The sequence below is a fragment of the Amphiura filiformis genome, chromosome 1, assembly GCF_039555335.1.
Source record: "Amphiura filiformis chromosome 1, Afil_fr2py, whole genome shotgun sequence".
Taxonomy (NCBI): Eukaryota; Metazoa; Echinodermata; class Ophiuroidea; order Amphilepidida; family Amphiuridae; genus Amphiura; species Amphiura filiformis.
This window is the reverse complement of record NC_092628.1, coordinates 72,364,919-72,387,587: the sequence shown is the minus strand read 5'-3', so window position 1 is coordinate 72,387,587 and position 22,669 is coordinate 72,364,919. Positions and strand designations below refer to the sequence as shown.

Sequence of the window (22,669 nt, the reverse complement as noted above, 5' to 3'; positions counted from 1 at the left end):
TGTATGAAATGTGTATGAAATGAAAGGATACAAATTTGAACGCTAATTTGATACAGTTTAAATTGGAACCCTGATTTGATACAGTTACTTATTTGATACACTTTTGATATAATTATGTATCAAATATGTATGAAATGAAAGGATACATTTCATTTGATACTTTTTGATACATTATCTTGGCATTTGATACACTTTTGATATGTATAAAATGTGTATGCAATGTTAATTTGATACAGTTTTGATACATAAAAGTGTATGAAATGAGGGTTCCAATTCAAAGCCTTTTATTTCATACATTTTTCATACGTATCAAAAGTGGTGTATCAAAAGTGTATCAAATTTCAGCCAGGGCCTCAATTAACTCATGGCCGAGGGCACTTCCATAACGTATATGCATCATGTGCCTGGGGATACACCCCTATTTCAAACCGGCTTATACCCAATATGACCGCAAAAGTTAGGTGGTATTTGTGTTATCCTCGAGAAATAATGGCATTGTCCAAATTCAGTCACCCAGTTGCTTCCAATTGTTAATTGATTCAAGTTCCCAAGGTGGTCAATTTCGTTTTTGCAGCTTTCGCACTTTGTGTACTCAATGGCACCTTTTTGGCAATCTTGTACCCAATTACCCCAATTTGACACTTTGTTACCACATTGGCCCCCTTTCGGATAGGGAGTGCCTCATGCATGGTTGTCCTTCTTTCAAAGTTTGTGTTACAATGTAACACTTATTGTCATTGCTCATTAATAGAATTTTCAGTCATCATTGTTTAATTACCGGTATGTGACGTGATGTGACATGATTTCTATTTGCTGCTACCCAATTATCCCCTTTTTATTCCCAAACTTGGCATTGTTCAAAAGTATTTTCGCCACTTATTTTAACACTCTTGTAAGAATTGTGTTTCTTTTAACACAATTCACGTAGCGACATTAAAATGTTGTTACATGTTTTCACTAGGATTTTATTAGCACACACGGAAGGTGTTATAATTATGATTAAATGCATAATAAGAAACTTCAGTAACTGACACATTGTTCTTTGGATATTGCATTTTTTTAGGTGTGGGTATAATAAAAACTTGCGATTTTATTTTCTCATCAATACACATCACACATGCACATCCTATATCATTTGTCATGTGAATTTTGTGCATTACATTGTAGCCGATAAGGCCACCTTAATCACAACTTTCATTCAACCAATGAAAATGGCGTAATGGACGGCAGCTGTCTATTGTGTGATTTTAAACCAATCGCTGTCGTTTCTTATTGTTAGCCCGTCACGTAAACGTGATTAAGGTCAATACGAAATTAATAAATATTATATTGGAGAAAGCAAAGAAGTCATGTTATGTGGAACAGTTTTTAATATTGTTAATAATTATGTGATGTGTTATTGGATTACCTTATTTCTTATTATATTTCACAGATAACCCGTATGGGGTCAAGAAAAAAGGCCTCCTCCTAAATTCTCCAGGGTTCCTATTTTCAGGCACTAGAGACCATTTCTAAATCCAAAAAGGGGAAAAGGGCTATTGAAGACTATGTGCAAGCAGCAACCGCTTTAGAGAAAGCAACAGAAATAGCAAATTTTCATCAACCTTGAGAGGGCCAATGACGGTTCAGAAAGTCAACCACTTTGAATGGACAGAAATCATCAAGGAGGCTGAGAGGAACATGCCCCTGCTCATGTGCCTAATTCGCGGGGCATTGAGCCAATACGCACAAAGGAAAACCTTTAACATAACAACCTGCAATCGCGAAACGTGCGACATAAATATGAAGACTATTAATATTTGCCCCAAACACTACACCTGCATAAACTTTTATGAACAATTTATTGATCATTGTTTTCGACCAAGAAAAACCGTTTTTGCGATGCAATAATGAATAAATATGCAAAGAGTTTCTTTAATATGCGCACAGTATAAGCAATAGCTGCCATCAATACTTTATCTATTTGACTCATTTATTTAAAAATATGAAAACAATTGACCAAACAAAGGAATAATTAAAGTTTCTTTCTATAGGTGCAAAGGCAACAAAATAACAACCGCAGGCATTATTATAGCCATGTTCATGCACTTAAAGAACCAGAGGCTGCAACTTGTGCCAGCAATGTTAGGGACTAATTATTTGTACCGAGGCGGATGCAGCCAAGAGGTGATTATGCTTTTCATCCCAGCTACATATACTTTAAGTACATTAAGTGAATTTGGGAGTCTTTTAATATTTAACAATATTAACAATATTCTAAAATATTAAATTTTTATGTTTTATACAATTTGTATTATATCACGAATTGAAAAAACAAATCTAAATTATTTGTTATCACAAGGACATTCCTCCTATTGAGAATGCAATTCCATATGTTTGGTGTACTCTCATGGCCCACAAAACTAGTGTGCCAAACTTAATATCCGACGGCCATGAAGCCCCATACTACCATCAAAAAGATGCTTGTTCACCCCAAGGACAAACAAGAGAAAGAAAAAACTGCCAATTGTGTTTACGAGATACCGTGCAAAAGTTGTCCCCAAACATACATCGGTGAGACCAAAAGGCAATTTGGCGTCCGTATGAGTGAGCATAAACGGGAAGCAGAAAAAGCGGGCCCGCTTAAATACACACGCTCCAAAAGAACGGAATCTCTTACGGAAATAAATAAATCCGCAATTACTGATCATGCGTCAAGAGAAAACCATATCATAGACTGGGACAGTTCATCAATCATCGACAGAGAAGAAAATCGCAGAGCAAGATGGGTGAAGGAAGCGATTTGGATTCGCAAGAGAGGGGACAGAGACCATGAACAGAGACGAGGGCACGTTCTTTCTAAGTCACATCTTTGATCCTCTGCTCAAGACCACCACTGGAGACAGGAGTACTACTTCCGGGAAAACCAAAACATCCGGTCAAGTTTCCCGCTCCAAGCAGATGGATCAATAACATCATCAATGCTTTGAGAAAGCCAGAAGGTTTCTGGCGAAACTGTCAGCAGAAAAACGTAAGTTTTTCACTTGGTCTTGACAAATAAACTCTAAACAGCTGATTAATTAACAGACCTGATGAACCTCTTCAGTCAAATATGAAGAGTATTAATATTTACCCCAAGTCATTACAAGATCAATTTTCTACTTAACAAGATTTACTCTTTTAAATGTTGCTTGTACATCATTTTGTTTTCTTCTATTTTGCAATCTCATGTACAAGAATGCACCATCAGCTAGAAGAGTGCCGCTATTTTAAAAGAGTTGCTCAAACATTGATATACAATATTAATTTATTTTTTTAATTCTTTTACTAACAACAGGAAACATGGGTAAATGGAGGCATTCATGCCTCACACGCAGCGTATCATACGATGCACCATCAAAATGAAAGAGACATAATGAAGGGAATGCTCACAACTTACAGGAGATAATTCCAAGAAATAATTTCAAATGATAGCTTCGAAATAGATACAAATCTGATTTAGGACAACATGTGCACATCGGGGACACATCCATACCTGGATTAATGTATTTTCTTCTGCATTGCTATGCACATAACCCTTACAGACCTAAGGTATGAGAACTGCAATATTGTAAACAAATTTCCTCTAGATAGACATAATGGTGATGCTTTAGTGGGCACCTTTTCCCTACTACCTAATTACAATCCACAATTCATTCTAATGAAAGGACTTTATGTCCAATGACAAATATTTGTCAGGGAAGTGCAGGGAAAAATAGACATATGATGCAATTTAGCACAATAAGTTGCACATCATGAACATTTTAAAAGGAGCCAGAGGAAGCATTCAATTTAGTTTTTCAAGTGTATAAGAGCCATTATAATTATTCATATCCCAGAAACTAACCTATTTAATTTGGATGCATTTTTAGAAAAACATTGCATATTTTATTGCATCCTGATATGGTAGGGGAATTGCAATGTCATCTAATAGCAGGGGTTCTCAACTGGCGGCACGCAAGCCATAACATATCCGACCCGCTGACCAGTGTGGTTGGCACTTGAACAGCTCTAAAATATACAGTAAACATAGCAAATCAAGGTGTATTAGGCCCTGAAACACAAATCTTTGAAATGATTTTGGCCCTCTTGTGGCCCAAGAGAAAATATGGTTGAGAACCCCGGTCTTATACTGATCATTGCAAGTGCAGATTGTAGCTACTGCAAGATGGTCAGTTTTCTTGTCCATTTTTTCATACAGGTTAACTTACATATGTGACCCGGCAGCACAAATGAGCCGTAAATTCCCTAAATTGTATTCTGAGTTACGGTGTAAAATGCGTAAGAAGGTCGTATTCATCGGTAACTTAAGCTGGCTCGACATCGATCTCATTTTGATAGTAAACACTAATCAATTATCCTATTGTTGAAGTGGATAATAAGCTTCTACCTTAGATGGCTATAGAACTTTTAATAGCTCTGGTCTTTGTTTGCTTTTGCTAAATCCTGTTCAAGTGGGGTGTTACCAGGCATTGTATTTTGTATAGGTATGCATAACCAACAATTAACAATGAGAGAACTTTCTTAAACCTCGTTGACTTGGGGATGATTTGAAATGACCGCCAATTATGACTGTTTGATATTTATTGCCAGCAATGTGGAAAAAGAGACACATGTATAAACGAAACAAGCTATAATTTTTTTGAAGGTGCAAAGTTTAAAAAACCATAACCCCGCTTTTAAACACGAAATAAAACAAAATTGACCGGGGGAGGAATTTACGGCTCATTCGCCGTGGACGGTCACATATTGAGGTAACCTTCTTAAAAAACTTGCTGCAATTTGCAGTTTTCAGTCTCTTCAACCCTGAAGAAGCAAACAATGTCACTTGGTAGAGCACTGTAAAAATACTTGTAAAGTATACAACATTTAGAATTAAAAATCGGCTACATTGTAGCTACAAACCTGCATCAGCTGTAATGAATATGGGGATACTCCTGTCAAAATAAACATTCTATTTCAAACATTTGATTTCTATATTGTAAGTGTCCTCTAATTACTTGCTTCCATATAGTGCTAGTGCAGTCAGTGATGTCAGCATTCAGGCAGGGGTTTTGCACAACTGTGTAGCATCTTTAACTTGTGCATTTGTACTCTAGCGCTGCGTGTGAACATTTGTGATTTGAAGCTGCTGTCAATGAAATGTGCACTGAGATTATTGACTGCACTAGAGTAAAGGCACTATAGCTCACCTTACATATGGTGTGAGAGTGATGGAATTAAAGGTTAAAAAATACATATTACTTGTTGAGAGACAAATTAGAACTCAATAATGTATGCAAGCTGAGATGTTGATGTGTCCTATGCACGAGCCCTGCAGTGGGGTGCATTGGACGCATCAACATTCAGCGTGAGATGTTGATGGGTCCTATGCACGAGCCCTGCAGTGGGGTGCATTGGACGCATCAACATTCAGCACAAGTTCTTCATTTAGTAACCTATTTTATAAAAAATACTTAAAGGGGGATTTTGTGATCCTAGCATCCTCTTTTATGACATTTTTCAGTAATATCCACAAAAAAAGCTTATTCTCAAAATTTCAGTTAATACTGATTTTCCGTTTGCGAGTTAAGCATGATCATGTGTATTACACTGCTCCATAGGCCACTGTTGTAATTTCATTCTGGTATACCAGAACGAAATTCAAATTTGACGATATTTTTGCTAAACGAATTAATCTGCAAGAAATGTTTGGGACATAAACATTATGTAGCCAGAGGCTTCCAGTGGTATATGAAAATCTCCAACTTTTTTGAGAAAAGTGGGGGGGGGGGGGTAATGAGGCTGTGGATCACAAAATGCCCTTTTAAAATGTTTGAAAATTTGACCAATATCAATGCACCCACTTTCAAGAAAAATGAATGCAGAGCGCGAAGTACGCGAAACTGTGCAGGAGTGTAATTATACAATATTTATGCACTCCACATATTTTTCTCACAGCTTTTCTGATTGCATCACTACCTCGTCATATTAACCAAACAACTGTCCTTGTGATTGTGAGCTTTTCAGACATGTGCCTTAGTCACACATGGATTGCATAATCAACATCATAGATACCCCAGAACATATGAAACCCATTACAAAGTCCTTAACATCAATATTTTAAATTAAAGGCAAATATGACAAGGGTATAAAAATATTTCCATGATTTTGGGTTCTCTGGAGAACATGATTCTGTAAGTAGAACATGCACCAAGGTGTTATGATATCCCCAATCCATGTGTCACTGTCAACTACCTAATACTATGAGTAACTACTTAAGAGATTGCACAATATTGCACTGCTATCTGCTGGCAGGTGTCACTTTGTCTTGTCTTTGGATGGTCTAATCTTCCTGTAGATGGTTTCTTCTCTTCCTTCAGATAGTGCTGCATATCTTGCTACGGTGAAGAGGAAATCACTCAATCTGTAAATGAACAGATGGGAAGACTTTAACAGCCAACACCTGGTACAATTTTAGAATCCAGCACACCACTTTACAGGCAAAATATTGAATTCTCGATCAAGAGAGCCAACTTAGGTACGCACAAGTATTTGCGTCAAGCGTACTAAGCGCTAAGACTGGCGCTTACGATGCAAAACACAGCTTTTAAGAATTGACCAATCACACGGACATGTTGCTACTGCTAGGCAAGGTCAAGGTTTGATCATGTAGGTCGCACGACGGTGTTATTCTATGAAAAGTACGCTGACACAGAAGGTACATCCTCTCATGATCAAGAATTGGTTATTTTGCCTATAATACCATCTGTTTATAGCTTATCATATGTATCATACACAGAATAAAGCACCTGATTGTAAAACCTAGCCCAACACCCAACAGATTTAAGATTAGGGTAACTGCCAAGTTAAAGATAGGATAGTGTTAAGGATCAAGGGGCTCTGTATTTATTCATCATCACTATGCGAGATTAATTAGAGATTTTGTAATGCAACTCACCTGTTGAAGTATCTAGCTACTTTAGGATCCAACTGTTGACTTTCTACCAACGGAACAAGTCTAGGGAAAAGAGCAATCACAATAATGTTGTTAAAAAAAGCAATATGAAACATTGACTGGCAAGAAATATAGTAAATTCAACAAAAATTTACAATTGACTAGATCTAGCAGCATGTGAATAGTAGGCGATCCTGGGAGTGGATCAGGGGTTAATGTTGAACTCATTTAAGATTGTTAGTCTGAGGAAAAACATTTCAAACAAATTATTGCAAAAATTAAAAATCAACCTTCAATGCTGCACAAACTGATCATTTTCATTTTAAACCTATTTCATAATGACTTGACAATCAATAATTATGTGCAATATATATTTTAGGATAAAATTCACATTTCGTATTTTGGTTTTCAGGCCACCAACTAACTTGTGGGAATTTTTGGCCTAGGAAGTAGAAATTTTTGATGCATTCTTGACTTTATTTCAAAAGCATTTATATTTGGAGGAAAATTTGCTGGTTTAAATATAAATTGCAAATCTTGAGTCTTGAACACCTGTTAAGCTAGGCTTTTCTTAGGAGAGCTGTGCTGTGCGTACATGCTGGTGAGATATTTGAAACCATTAAGGGATCTAGAATGAGCGTTTATGGCGTTTCGACAGTATTTTTTGTGGGACATGAGAGCACCTCAGACGTAGCGAATTGCATTCTGAATACGAAGAATGTCTTTCTGATATCAAATAATTTTCATTTTTTGAAATTCACGATATAATACAAATTTTATAACAAATATCAAATTTTTGATATATAACAGTCCTCGAAGTAAATTTTATAAATCTAATGATATATTCTTAATGTGTATGTAGCTGGGAGGAAAAGCCGACGATCAATTGAAAATTTTGACCTTTTATATTGAAGATATGGATTTTTTTCTCAAAAAGACCTAATTTTGTTGGTGTTTTGGGGAAAAAAATCCATATCTTCAATACGGAAGGTCAACATTTTCAATTGATCGTCGGCTTTTCATCCCACCTACATACACTTTAAGTATAAATCATCAGATTTATAAATTTTACTTCAAGTACTGTTAAATATCAAAAATATCAATTTTAATGATTTGCCATAAAATGTATTACATTGCAATTTCAAAAATCAAAATTATTTGATATCAGGACATTCTTTGTATTCAGAATGCAATTCGATATGTCTGATATGCTCTAATGTCCCACAATAAATACTGTCCAAACGTTCATACCCCTTCCCTTAACAAAGTAACCTGTTTATTTCTGTACCAAAATTGGGGTTCTATAGTAAGTATCTGTGTAGCTTACCTTCTTTCTGCTCGCCTACATATTGACCTTGCTAAATGTAAACAACTACTTGCTTTTCCTCCTGACTAAAATAAAAACAGAATATAAAAGCAATGCAGCACATTAATGTCCACTTATTTTCATGCAACAAACATTTTAATTCAATTTGGATAAAATTCTTTAATTTATACTTTACAAGCATGCTATTATGATTCTTCTTTTATACTTGTCAACAGAAATTCATTTCAGTTCACTACTTTACTTTGATGATACAAAATTCAAACTTACTGGCAATATAAAGTTTTTAAGAGGAGGAAGCTGATGTGTACAATCATCTATCCAATTCTCTAGTGTGTCTACAGATGAAGCATCAAACTGTGTTAAACCTGCATGAAAGTAAAAGCACTAATTTGTAGAGTCTTTTTTGGACAATAAGGAAACAAATTACAACCAAGGTCCTACCATTATATTCAAAGATGAAACAAAACAATAATTCACAATTTCCCCCACTACCACTGAATGAAAATAAGTGATTTGAAAAGTTGTAAAAGAACACAGCTACATCATTATATGCTGTGTATAAAGATTATGCTTTCTTTATGGGTAGTACAATGTATATAGAACATGTAAATGTGCTTAAAATTTAAAAGTGCATGGTTTAAGGGATCCAAAATGAGCGTTTATTGCGTTTGACAGTATTTTGTGGGACATGAGAGCACCTCAGACCTATCGAATTGTATTCTGAATACTGAAGCATGTCTTTCTGATATCAAATAATTTTCATTTTTTTAAATCACAATATAATACAAATTTTATGACAAATTATAAAAATTTGATATTTTTCAAATTTTGATATATAACAGTCCTCGAATTAAATTATATAAATCTAATGATATATTCTTAAAGTGTATGTAGCAGGGAGGAAAAGCGGACAGTCAATTGAAAATTTTGACCTTTCATATTGAAGATATGGATTTTTTCCCAAAAAGACCTAATTTTTTTTTTTGGTGTTTTGGGAAAAAAATCCATATCTTTAATACTAAAGGTCAAAATTTTCAATTGATCGTCGGCTTTTCATTCCACCTACATACACTTTAAGTATAAATCATCAGATTTATAAAGTTTACTTCAAGTACTGTTAAATATCAAAATATCAATTTTAATGATTTGCCATAAAATGTGTATTAAATTGCTAATTTCAAAAATCAAAATTATTTGATATTGGAATGACATTCTTCATATTCAGAATGCAATTCGATATGTCTGATGTGCTCTAATGTCCCAAAATAAATACTGTCCAAACGTTCATACCCCAGCCCTTAAGGGACAGTAACCCAGATCAATTCTTGAAAGTCAGCAAGATCTTATTAGTGTTTCCTTTCACATTTCATATCTAGAAAATGTGTGACTGCAAATCTTTAGTTCACAAAATGTGTTTTCTCAGAGGCCACATGTTGCTATTTTGGCCCAGTGATATAGTGGAAGAAGTACTCAAGTACACTGGCTGCCTGACATGCCAATTTTAAAATTCACTTGTAACAAGTAACTGTCAAACAAATGTTTTGCATGAAAGACCTTTTAATTAAAATTGCATACAGCAACCATGTAATTGGAGCACATCTCCCATCTCAGAATCTTACAAATCTAATACTTCAATACTTACTAATTTGATTTTGTGAAGCTAAATTTTTTGGTGTTGCAATGCAAGAACCTGCATCTTGTAGCACACATTGAATCTGCAAATGGGATGAGCAAAACATCAAAAATGTAATTAAGATCAAATAGAGCTGGTATCCATTTTCCCATTTGGGGGGGGGGGGGGATTCCCTTTTAAATTGCCACAATCTTCAACTGAATATGTCTTCCATCTGACTCAGCCTGTACAAATGCCAAGTTGGGATATGAAATTTATTAAAATGTCCGACTTGCATGGAATAAATTGGCACCAAATGGAAGCTGCAACCCAAAGATCATTTTTCCCACTTGATTGCAATAACTTTCAACCAATATTTGTCTAACGCCCTCTATCCTTTTCCTGGGGACTCTACTTCACTCTGAAGTGATTCATTTCAAACTGAGGGAGTACTTCTTCATGTTGAAAGAATTGCCTGAAGAACATAATACAACCTGCAGCATTTAGGCACTGTGCCCATACATAGCATAATACTATGCAGTACACATTTGTAACAGAATTCTTATCAACTAGAGGCAAAAAGTTCAACCTATTTGATAGCACAAATATGATTAAGCCTGATTCAGTGAGTGAACTTACCTCCTCCAGCTGCATATCAATATCAATGTTTGCTTCAACACAAAATTCTCTAGCAAGCCTGGGTTCAATTAGAAAGAATCAACAAAATATCAAGAGTAAGCAGCATTGCATTGTAGAAAATGCTTAGGTAACAAACCAAAATATCAATAAAGTCCTATTAATCAAACTAGTTTAGTTAGGGAGGAAGGGGTAACAATGTTGATCATGTTTCTCCTATATATGCTTTTATGAAACATTAAGGGGGTACTACATGTACACCCCTCGATAAATTTGTGTCTATTTTTGCATTTTTCTCAAAAACTAAAAACACACTGGTAAAAGTTATGTCATAGGGGCAAGGAATCCAATTACTACACTGGAATTTCAGTGTCCCACGACAAGCGGTTTGTTATTTATGATAAGAAATAAGGTACCGCTAGGATGTACCTCATTTCCTGTCATATATACTGAACCACTTGTCTTGAGTCACTGAAATTTCAGCGTAGTAATTGGATTCCTTTTATTTTAGTTAGGGTTAACATTATACAGACATGCAGATATTTTCTTGCTGCTCCAAAAAGTAATAAGGTTCTTTCAACACAAAACAGCAGGAATTAGAAGCAGCAATACAGTATAGCTGCCAGGCACTGCCATCTCCCAATTGCTGATCAATTTGTACTCATTGGCTGCAGAAGCCTTGCTCAGATTGGCTAATTGAACTGTGTTCTTATTGGTTGTATCTGAATGCTCTTTGTAGAGCCATCAAGTATTCTAGGCTAGCTGTCTGAACACTCTGAAAAAATCCATTCAGTCACATCAATTCAGAGCACAGCTCAATTAGCCAAAACCTTCTGCAGCCAATCAGAACACAGATTTATCAGCCAATTAGAAGAAGGCAGCACCTGGCAGCTAGACTATATATTACTGCTGCCCATTCCTGCTTCAGTCCTGATGAAGTCAAGAGCCATCTGCCGAAAGCTTGACAACTTTTTTCGACCCAACAGTGCACCTGTTGAAACCTTTTGGCTTGTTTATATGGATTCCCATAGTGAAAGCCTCTTTACTCATTAGCTCAAGTATCTCCATTTCCAAATGCTGGTAGTCTATACACTTATTATTGTTTCCTAATATGTGAGTCAGCACTCAGAAATTTTAAATTTTCAGTTTCTTATAGGAATAGTAAAAAGCATTTACAAAGCTGTATTTTTAATCATTGATATTGAACAACCAGTTCCAAAGGTATGAGCAATTAAAGGGTTTCCAAAACAAGAGGAAACAAAATTAAGAAACATTTCCTTTGTTTGACTGTATCTCATAATCAATATTTGCGAGTTCCGACTGATTTTGCTTGATCGCATCACATATGTTATGTGAACAAAACCTGTGTTTGAGCCTTGAGGTTAACAATCTCGGTATGTCCCTTACGCCATTTTTGTGATCAACAATTAGATTCCCCTATCAAGTTGGAACAGGTTACATCTTCATAATCAGGAATGGGTTGACCCTCTGACTGATGGAAAACTGCCCTTGTCAACAACCCTTGTGACTTTACATGACTGAGAGCAAACTTACCCAATAGCAGAAGACAACTCATCTGTTGTTCCTAAGGCTTCAAATATATCATCATCTTTAGGTCTTCTGTCTCCTGCTATGGTAACTGACGTACCTAATAAACAAAACAAATGTGTTAACAGTTTCTTTTTTCGGATAGCTACATTAAATTCACTTAAGGGTACTTGCCCATGAATTTCATTCAGGGGCGTGTTTGAAAAACGGCACAGCGTATTAGTAAAAAGAATATAAAATACTAAAATTTACACCAGGGTTCGAACCACTGCCGATACACTATGCTGAACAGTGAACGATGCCACTGTGCCACGGCGGTACCTGTGGTTAATGTCTGACGATTTTCAAAGATCAACACGTTTCTAGTGTATTGAAAAGCAGATTTTGATAGTAATACAGTCATAGTAAGACATTGGACTCTACTTAGTCTGTTTGTTTTTCATTTAATACAAATTAATTTTGATGAATTGAACTGGTATGACTCTTAGGACTCGTAATAAACGACGATTAATTTTCTAATAAATATAATAAAAACGCTGGGTCATTCAAGACATCCTTGTAATTTATGTCAAAACTAGGGGAGCGACAACACACCCCTACGTGTATAAGCCTACTTGCGCGATCGATACTCAATGATCCAGACAATAGCATTTGAATATACCGCCCTTATGTATGCATCTGCTTGACATGCCTGGTACCATAATAGCTTCCAATAGCCTGCCCCACCGTAAATGGCTCTCTTCATTTCCTCGCTGTGCCAATTTACATGTGTCATGTACGTAATTTTGAGGCATATTTTGTTCAAAAATGATAGGAAGGGACTGTTTTCAGCCAAAAAATTGGCTGTCACCAGATGCGCAATGGTACCGGGAAGTGTTGCAGAAAGGTAAGCGTACTCATTATTAATTCAAAATATCACATTTTAATGAATTCGGATGCGAAATCCGAAAAGGGATTGACAGGTCAAAATTCTCACACTAGAAATATTGTGAAATAAAATCAATATCAAATTTAGGCTCCGCAAACAACGTCCAATTATTCCCATTGGTGTTTGCTACACGTGTATATAATAATTATGATTTGGGGCTAATTTGAGAAGAGTTATGGCCTCGAATTTCAAAATACACCGAGTGACGTTTTTTGATCATAAAACTCAATTCAAGACTCTGTAAAAACAAATCAAGAATTTTCTGGGATAATTGCAACTAAAGTATATATGAAAGTTATGATCTAAGCTACCACTCATGCATCATTAATTTCTTGACTATGATATTTAGTTGTGGGAAAAGATTACTTTAATATTTGTGCGGGATAATTTCCCGCCAAAAATTTCAACCAAAAAGAGCATGTAGCCTTAACCAAGGGGTGTCCATGGCTCAAAATACTATACCGTACCATAAAAACCAAAATAAATCAAAAGATTTTGATGAAGTCGGATCGGTACAAACAGCAATTTACATTTAAAGGTCCGTAACCCGATCGACAGCATCATCCCCGATTTTTTCATTGTTGATGAGGTTTTGGTATCACATAATAGATACTATTTTTCTCATTACTATCCTGAAATTTGACGCTCCAAGTCGATGTATTTCGAGAAATCATGAAACACAGCGGTTTTTACAGGCTACCGGTTTGTAAAAATAAAAATTACTTCGGATTTCTGGGTAGGGAATTAATTGCGAACCATCGAGACGGTATGCCGTATTTAGTTATAAAAAAATCCGCGATGTACATCGTGGGCTAAATTGCTCAATCATTTAGCGCGCTGTGCGTTACCCGAGAGGTACCCGGTTCAAAATCTCGTGTCGGAAGATTTTTTTTCCTCTCCATTTTTAACCCCAACTTTTTTATATTCATTTGAAATGTAGGGCCTACATATTTGCAAGGGGAAATATATTTTGTTTCCTTTTTTTCTGAAACGGTACGAAAACAACAACAAATATTTTCCGTTCAATACGGGCCGGGCATTATACAGCATGTCAGCATCCCGGTCAGCATTCGTCATACGAACGGGAATTGTTGTTGCTTGCTTGCCTGCCCAGAATGCAATTCACGTATACCAAGGTGTTGGATTGCAAATTTGGCTATTTATTCACATTTACGCTGAAAATGCTCTCGTTTTTTCACAAAGCAGCATAAAGGGGGCGATATTTGATATTATTATGTAATTTTAAAGACAATCCATATCCAAAACCAATAGGGTTACCCCTTTAAGTTCAATAATTATAACATGAAAAATCTATTGATCAACCATACCTTTATCTCCGGTCTTTGTGTAAATCTTCGGTACTTTTACATTTCCTCCATTACTTCTATAAAAAGTTAAATAAGATAAATACAGTATTTAAAAGTAGAATCACCAAATATCACCACTGGCATTTTCATCTCTGAAGCCTACTTTCATATATGATAACATACATGTACCTGCCAACACTGCAAAGTCAAAAATAGGAACGCTAGGCTGTCCAAGGCTACTACCATGGTGCAGTTTCATGGACATAATCGGGCAAGCAAAAGTTGACCTAAGCTTGCCCGATCTGGCAATTAAAAATAGAAAATTTATCGGAGCCTGCTTTTTCCCAAGAGCATCACAGGAATGGAACAGCCTGGACTCAGAAACCAAGTCATTAGACATCTTCAAAAGCAGAATGTACAAACTTGAAACCAAAGCAACTGAAGCAACCAAGATAAGCCAAGAAACCAAAGCAACTGAAGTAACAAGCAAAGAAGAAACCAAAGCAACTGAGGTAACCAAGACAAGCCAAACAGAACCCAAAGCAACTGAAGTAACCAAGACAAACAAAGAAGAAACCAAAGCAACTGAACTTAGTAACCAAAACAAGCAAAGAAACCAAAGCAACTGAAGTAACAAGCAAAGAAGAAACCAAAGCAACTGAAGTAACCAAGACAAGCAAAGAAGAAACCAAAGCAACTGAAGTACCGTAACCAAAACAAGCAAAGAAACCAAAGCAACTGAAGTAACAAGCAAAGAAGAAACCAAAGCAACTGAAGTAACCAAGACAAGCAAAGAAGAAACCAAAGGAACTGAAGTAACAAGCAAAGAAGAAACTAAAGCAACTGAGGTATCCAAGACAAGCCAAACAGAACCCAAAGCAACTGAAGTAACCAAGACAAGCAAAGAAGAAACCAAAGGAACTAAAGTACCGGTAACCAAAACAAGCAATGAAGAAACTGAAGTAACCAAGCCAAACCAAACTGAAACCAAAGCAAGCAAGGAAAGTGAAGACTCCAAAAACAGAACAAACATAAGAATCGTGTACATCTCTGACAATGCAATTCCTCTGAAACCTTTGAAAAGTTGGCGAATATACAGCATCTAGTCTAAGTATGCCGACTCAACCAAAGAAGAAGAAGAAGAGTGCTGTTGAGTTTGGTACAGACACAAGTGCATGTCATTCAAAATACTAAAGTAATGAAATTTTTTTAGCAAAAATGAAAATTGGGTGCAGGTGGCAGACAATTGGAAATGTATTCATCTCCATTTCATGGCTAAATAAATAACAAAAGTTGATTCCAATTAAGTTTCCTGTTGGGCTGTTGCCCGCCCGCATTCATTTTGGCCAAAACTTCTGCCTGAGCTTGGTCCCATTCACACAAGCATGTGACATGTTCAGGGACAGGTGATTTGCGCAGAAAAAAATAGCAAATTGCGCGGAATTGCGCGAAACTTTTTTTCAGTGCAAATCATGTATCCCTGCCCATAGGAAAAAAATAGCCAATTGCGCGGAAAAAAGTTCCACGCAAATCGCTTGTCCCTGGACATGATGTTGTCCACCCGGACACAGCCATCCTACCATGCATGTATGTATTTATGGCCCAATCCAATGGGAAGGGTCAAACGGTCTCTCAGACTCGGCTCAGACCAACAAACAGACATTGAACAAAACAACAATCCATCTGCATGAATCAGATCAACTGGTTTAGTCATGTTAGTGGTAATACTTTTTTGAATCACTAAAACATGATAATGAAATATTCAAAATTATTTTATTGGATTTCACTGCCCAACGGTACAAAACATGATATCACATAATATTCCTGGGATTTTTTTATTCTCGACCAAATGAGAGCTGCACACACAGAATTAAAACCAGAGAACCAGGACTCGACCGCCATCTTGATACAGGCATGGAGCAAAAATTGGGGTATTCGGTTTCCCTCGAATGCGCCGAGGCATTCGTTGTCATACAAGCGCGACATACATGTAGATGATGGGCGCATTTGAGAGACGCACTTGATGCGACCTGCACGCGAGTACCAAGACGCTACAGATGAGACGCAGAATTGTTTTCGTTCGTCTCCGCGCACCGTCGGCAAGAACCCGAATACCCCCAATTTTCTCCCCATAGCTGACGGCACGATAGTACTTGGCGGTATAGGGAGTCCCGGTTCTCCTTCTCTAATTCTGAATTCTGTGGCTGCACAGTATATTTGGAAGCATGCCATGAATGATGAAATTATTTAACTAGCCGCCAAACTTTAACTTACCCTTGAGAAAACTTCAACTGTTGGCATAGGGGTTTACAAATCCTTTTATTCATTAAAGGAAAAGTGACACATAGTCTTGATGATGACTGCAACAACCTTGTGGCCATTTTTAAAGGCTGACAAATTTTCCACTTCCACAACAACTTGTCGTCTGTCAGTGCATGTGTCTGCATGCGTGTGGATCAATATTGTTTATTTGCAAATTGATGTGACCTCTCGTTACCCCTATAAGCATAACAGCCTAAGTCACATCTATACGAAAGGCGTCCTTCTAAAGCTGTTACAGGCGCGGCTAGGCGTATGTTTAGCGTATGTATTACAAAAGTAAGTGATTTACTCTTTAAGCATGGCGGACGGTGTAGACATCGATTTGTACGCCGACGATGTTGATCAGGAGTTCAATCAGGTAAAAGAAACGATTTGTACCTTATTCATCCAAGTGGAATGTGTTTATAATTGTTTTAAGAATATCTTGAGTGAGTTTGGTTGGCTAGAAATAAAAGGTGACGCAAAAGTGGGATCTTTTTTCGTGGTACTAAAAATCTATTGTTCACAAAGACTGCAGAATTCTCCACCCAATGACCCATGGCTAGTGTTAATTCAATGGCAAGCAGCAGGCACCCTAGCTCGAGATACTGATACTCTAGCTAAAATACAGGTTTACATTTACTATCTTACATTATCTTGCTGTATTTCAGCTAGAGCTCCAAACGACAAGCTTCCGGGTTTTTTTGGAGAACAATACTGTAGAGTGTATGGCAAACACATTTGCTATAGCTAAAATAGTAAATTCTCGATCATGAGCTTGTTTACTTACTGCGTGCACTGCGTATGTCGCATTTTTCATGGAATAACACGCTAGCGTGATGTATGTCCATGACCTCAAATCAGCTGCCTGACGACACTAGCCCCTGAAGGCCGTGATTGGTCAGATCAGAATGTTGTTTACCGTACATTGGCGCTATGCACATTACATTGCTAACTGAGTACGGCGACGTGCATGTACAGTTGAACTGCATGCATGACATGTGTTTCACATGTGCGTTTTGACGGCCAATTTTTAGACAAGAAAGAAGCATTTTCTTTCCATAAAATCGGGGTTTTAAACAAATTTATCAGCTTGACATCATACTGGCATGTGACATGGAACATCGTGAGATCATAGTGGAATACTTGAATACTGGATTACGTTGCTTGAATTGCTTTGAAATGCAGCCAAATATCTTTGAAATGCATGGATGGCACAATCTTTATTATGCAGAGATGTGATGATGAATACAGTACATGGAATTTTATACACGAGTACATTGCACCGCATGCTGGATGGATGGTCGCTTGTCAAAACGCGAAATGGGAATTTAATACTTGGAAATATATGTCATCATTGCAATGATCAACTTACCGATCAAGGTTCTGACCACTGTGGAAACTCAGGGATACTGTCAATGTCATAACTGTGATAATCATCATCATCGTCATAATCGCATCAGATAATTCAGACATGTCAGAATCGGATATCTCGGAGCTATCATCAGCATCGCTGTCGCTTATATGGAATCTAAAAGTGTCCAAATTTTCTTCAGAAAGGGTTGTATCCAGGCGAACTTCAGACTCGAACATCTCATTTTCGAGTTTAATACAATGTTGTTCAGCTGCGGCCCACTTCGCCGGTGTTACATTCTGGAGTGCTTTAATTAGCAATTTTTTGACGTCTTTAATATTGAACGTGTCGTTCTTTCTTGCAACTTCATTTTTGGCCTGCCCCCATATCAACTCGATCGGGTTAAGTTCGCAGTGGTACGGGGGCAACCGCAACACATAATGACCATTTGCACGGGCCAATTCATCGATGACATGCTTGGTGCATCTGGGTTTATTTAATTTGATGAGTTCAGTATAGCTGCACTTTGATCATCTTACGATCCCATTGAATGTTGTTTTCTGTGAGCCAGTCTTGCATTACACACTTCTTGGAATTAAGGGTTGGAATTTTAACTTCTTGCATTGTATGGTAGGAAGCGTTATCCATAACTATAACGGCATGTCGGGGAATGTTGGGAAGCAGTTGCGTCTTGAACCATTCAGTGAAAACCTCACCGTTCATTTCGTCATGGTAATCAGACGAGCGAGTTTTTGATTGGAAACATAATAAAGCATTGTCAACAAATCCATCTTTTGAGCCGGCATGCAGAACTATTAGCCTGCTGCCTTTACCGGTTGGCACTTTGAAACCACCTACACCTCCAATTAGCCAGCATTTGCTGACGGTGTGGTTAGCATTGAGGAATGTTTCATCCAAGTAGATAAACGGGCAACCGGTAGGTCGTAGTTTCGTTATTTTAGATAAATAATCGTGCCGTTTTGCGACGATGTCAGGGCGTTCTTTACTAGGTCTCTTGTCGGCCTTTTACCATATTTGAAGCCCATATCCTTGAGCAAGTTCTTCAGGGTTGATTGTGAACCTTTGAATTCAATTTGTGATTTAAGCTCTTTGTGAATTGACGCAATTGTAGGCCATGTCTTTTGCTCATACATTGAGGCAATTAATCGACGTATTACTCCACGATCAAAAGAGTCTACATTATCTATCACACGCTTACACTTGGGTCCTCTTTTCCTGGGGGAAACGGGTCCATTTTTTTCTCAAGTTGTACAGCGTAGACCGAGATTTGAGTCCTGTAGCGGCTAGCGTATTCTTTACGGCATTTGGTCTTGACGTCCCTGCTCGTTCATGATATTCCTTATTTGCGAAGAAATTCCAAACGTTGATGATGATTTCTCTAGCCTGACGGCTGTATGATATACCTTGTCCTTGAGGCATTTTAAAAATACGAATAAAAATGTATTTTCAAACTATAAATTCGCATCAATATGCGACTAAAGTAAACCCACAGCAAACCAGTTTTTGAAGCTGCTGGTTTACCGGGAGATGCTGGCGACTCAGTACGGTCATCTCTACGCCCTTGGTTACTGGTACTTTTTGCACGGAGTATTGCCGCTCAATTAACATGAATATTGCTTAAACTTCGCTTTTAAATCACCTTTGCTCAATATCTTTAAAATAAAACACACATGGACACATGGATAATGAATTTTATTGAAACATTACATATTTTATTTCATTTAACAGTGGATAGGAAGTACAAAAACGATAGTTAATTGTGTAATTTTATTGTTGTTGTTTTGAGAGCAGCCGACGTGCAGAGCCATGTTTTGTTTTTTTTTGGTGGTTTACGGTAATTTCACTGGCTGTCAACGTGTTATGCGTATAATCGGAGCTTTTTTTATGCGTTTGAGCACAAACAGGCACAGAGTGATTGTACATGCACAGGAGAGGTCATGGACATCGCTGTTTTCCAGTCACGCCATGCTCGCTCCGCCGGTAGCGTGTGGTCTTTGCGTAATACGCTCGACGCGGAGCTCGACGCAAATATCAGTGCGTGCCCAAGTTGGCTCTCATGATCGAGAATTTACTATTTTAGCTATAGTCAGCCAAATTCGCCGATAATGTCAATTTGTCAATGCATTTTTACATAGAAATTTAAAACTTGTGCCCGAAGAAAGAAACCTACATAAATATGTTTTCTATACTTCACTTGACCCAAAAAAATGATTTTTTATGGTGATAAGTCACTCGCACATGGAATTTTAGAGGGATTTTGATAGCAGTTCCATTAGGCCCTTCATCACAATTGATCCTTAGTTTCCTGTTTCATGGTTGAAAACAAGGGATGAGGCGACTTTTAATTATTAATTATCTATTATTTTCTTTATTTTAAAACAAGTGGTCGCAACCTACATCAACCCGTTTTGACTAGGACCATGCATTTAATTATTTTACAACTATGTTTGATTTTATAATAAGTAAGGCTAATGAAAGTCAATTCCCAGTTTCCCGTTACATTATTTTTCATGACTGTGTAGGTGACCATTTCATTATTCATTATTCATTATTTTATACCATTTCATTATTGCATCTGTTACAGGTGTAAACCAATAACTACCCATGTATACATGTGATAAGTCACAGTTTGTAGTTTACAGATGTAGTTTACAACCACACATGAAGGTGATTGTACAACTATTATCAAAAGTTTCACAATATTTTTTACGGGATGAGATCAGAGCAGATCAAAAAGTGCGGGACAGAGAATTGAGTAGGTATTCATTAATATTTCATTATTAACCATATACCATGCTCCTACTGCAAAAAAAATCCCTGAAAATCAACAGAAAGAGATTTATGATATATTTAAAACCACAATTATTTATTTGTATGTTAAAGTTTGTTAGAAATCAACATTTTATTCAAAATAATGAAATATTTGGCCAGCAAATTGTTTTGAGCGGAGTAGGGTAACGGGAAAGTGGGAATCAACTTTCATTAGCCTAATGGTAGAGTTAATTGTTCTTTGTTTATTCATCATTATAGTTGATATGAGCAAAGTCAGAAAGAGCAAGGGAAGTCATTAAAAGTTATTTTAAAAGAGAAAATCCAAAATAAAAATAAAATAATTAAATATTTTGCAATTCTCTACTTTGGACACGGGCGGGAAACAGGAAACTAAGAATTAATTGTAAAGGGCCTTAAAGCTGCTATCATAATGAGACTAAGATCTAGAAACACCCCCGAAATGCCGTTTTGGGGAATTTTGCTAGCTGAATCTTTTTGACATTGTTTGATGAAAGTCAATCTTTGACAAGATGTAACTTTGCTACGGAAAGTGCTATGAAAAAAAAGTTTTCAGTTTTGGCTTTGTTTACTCAAGGGCTTTAATTTGATATATAAAATGATGCAGTTTGATGGCAAATTTGAATTCACCTAGCATACCTAAATACTGTTACGTAAGATGAAGAAGAAAGTGAGGATACGAAGGACACGCCGATTGTTAGTTGTCAATCATGAATTGCCGCAACGTATTAATATTTTACTGCATGGTATTCCGCAAACACCAAGACAAATTATGCCGTATTTTTCCAAAGATCATCTCATATGAAGTAAGCTGAATGCGATCTGTACTTTTGTAACATTCCGATCGCTTTTGATCACCTATTATCGGCGAATTTGCTTGAAAACATGTGAGTTCATGTTGTGTAAACATAATTAGCATAGACACAAATGAAATTACGATGCAATACAATGCAATTTGAATGCGCAGCAGATCTATAGAAATAACGTTGCCCGGTTTTATGCAGAATTAGACCCTGTCTGAGGCACCCCCTCCCCCGCATTGCCATTGGGATAGCAATTGAATTGAATTTGATTTTGGTCTTTTTCATTTCAATTCAATGAACTGAATCGAAAGTTTGTTTTTTCATTACAATTCAATGCATTGAATCAAAATGTTTTTATTCTTTCATTTGATTTGATTTTGATTTGAGTTTATTTCAAAATTCAAATTCAATGTAAATGGCATGCATGCATTGTTTGAATTGAAAAAAAAAAGGGTTTTTTTTCATTTCAATGAAATTCGATTCACATGATTCATTGAATCGAAAATGCATAATTACAACATTAGCAACATGTATTTTGATGAAATAGAAATAGAAATCCAAAAAATATTGAAATCCCATGAGTACATGTATTTTTGCGTCAGCGATTTTTCAAAGTCGGGATTTTTTCGACCCAGCCAGCCTGTTTTTTGCAAGTGGCTCCACTTTTTTGAGCCAAAATGGTGATTTACATCTCAAAAGAAAAAATACACACAGACTATAAATGATTATTTTTGTTAATTATAAATATTAAATACAGACTTCAAGTTCAATGCCATATTAAATTTTTTGATATTTAGTGAAAATATTTTAATATTTTTTTTATATATGTGACAAGGGTACATTTGTGATATTCAAATCATTAAATGGGATAAATCAATTTCTTTATTTTTGAAACAGGGTAAGTTGTGGGTCAGGGTGACAATTGATTTGGGAAAAAATGCATTTACATGTACTCCTCATTGGTACCCGCTACCCGGTAGTCCGAATTTATAATCAGACCCAGAACAAAATATTAATTTCTGACATGATCGTGTTCTGGGTCTGAACTGTTTCCATATGAAATCTTGATGCCAAATTGGACACAAGA

At 36.6% G+C, this 22,669-nt stretch overlaps 2 protein-coding genes across 4 annotated transcripts in view; one reads left to right on the top strand and one right to left on the bottom strand.

Annotated features, from left to right (window-relative positions):
* Positions 1-929: 929 nt before the first annotated feature.
* On the bottom strand, positions 930-16,747 carry LOC140152830 (corrinoid adenosyltransferase MMAB-like). Of its 2 annotated transcripts, none has more exons than XM_072175357.1 (9): positions 16,594-16,747; positions 14,335-14,390; positions 12,085-12,178; positions 10,534-10,591; positions 9,925-9,997; positions 8,550-8,647; positions 8,283-8,347; positions 6,959-7,018; positions 930-6,424 (listed from the first exon to the last, which is right to left on the bottom strand). In XM_072175357.1, exons 1-9 carry the CDS (start codon positions 16,692-16,694, stop codon positions 6,319-6,321), a joined length of 711 nt encoding a protein of 236 aa, XP_072031458.1. In that variant the 5' UTR covers positions 16,695-16,747; the 3' UTR covers positions 930-6,318. The 2 variants fall into 2 exon arrangements, with proteins under 2 accessions (XP_072031458.1, XP_072031450.1); XM_072175349.1 differs by having other exon boundaries at positions 931-6,424; positions 16,588-16,747.
* Positions 16,748-16,897: 150 nt separating this feature from the next.
* The window catches only part of LOC140152817 (uncharacterized), a 41,842-nt gene continuing 36,070 nt past the window's right edge, over positions 16,898-22,669 (top strand). For both annotated transcript variants that reach the window (XM_072175337.1, XM_072175328.1), the window contains exon 1: positions 16,898-16,993. In XM_072175337.1, the coding sequence (XP_072031438.1) occupies positions 16,934-16,993 (60 nt within the window). In that variant the 5' untranslated portion in view covers positions 16,898-16,933. The remainder of the gene's footprint in view (positions 16,994-22,669) is intronic.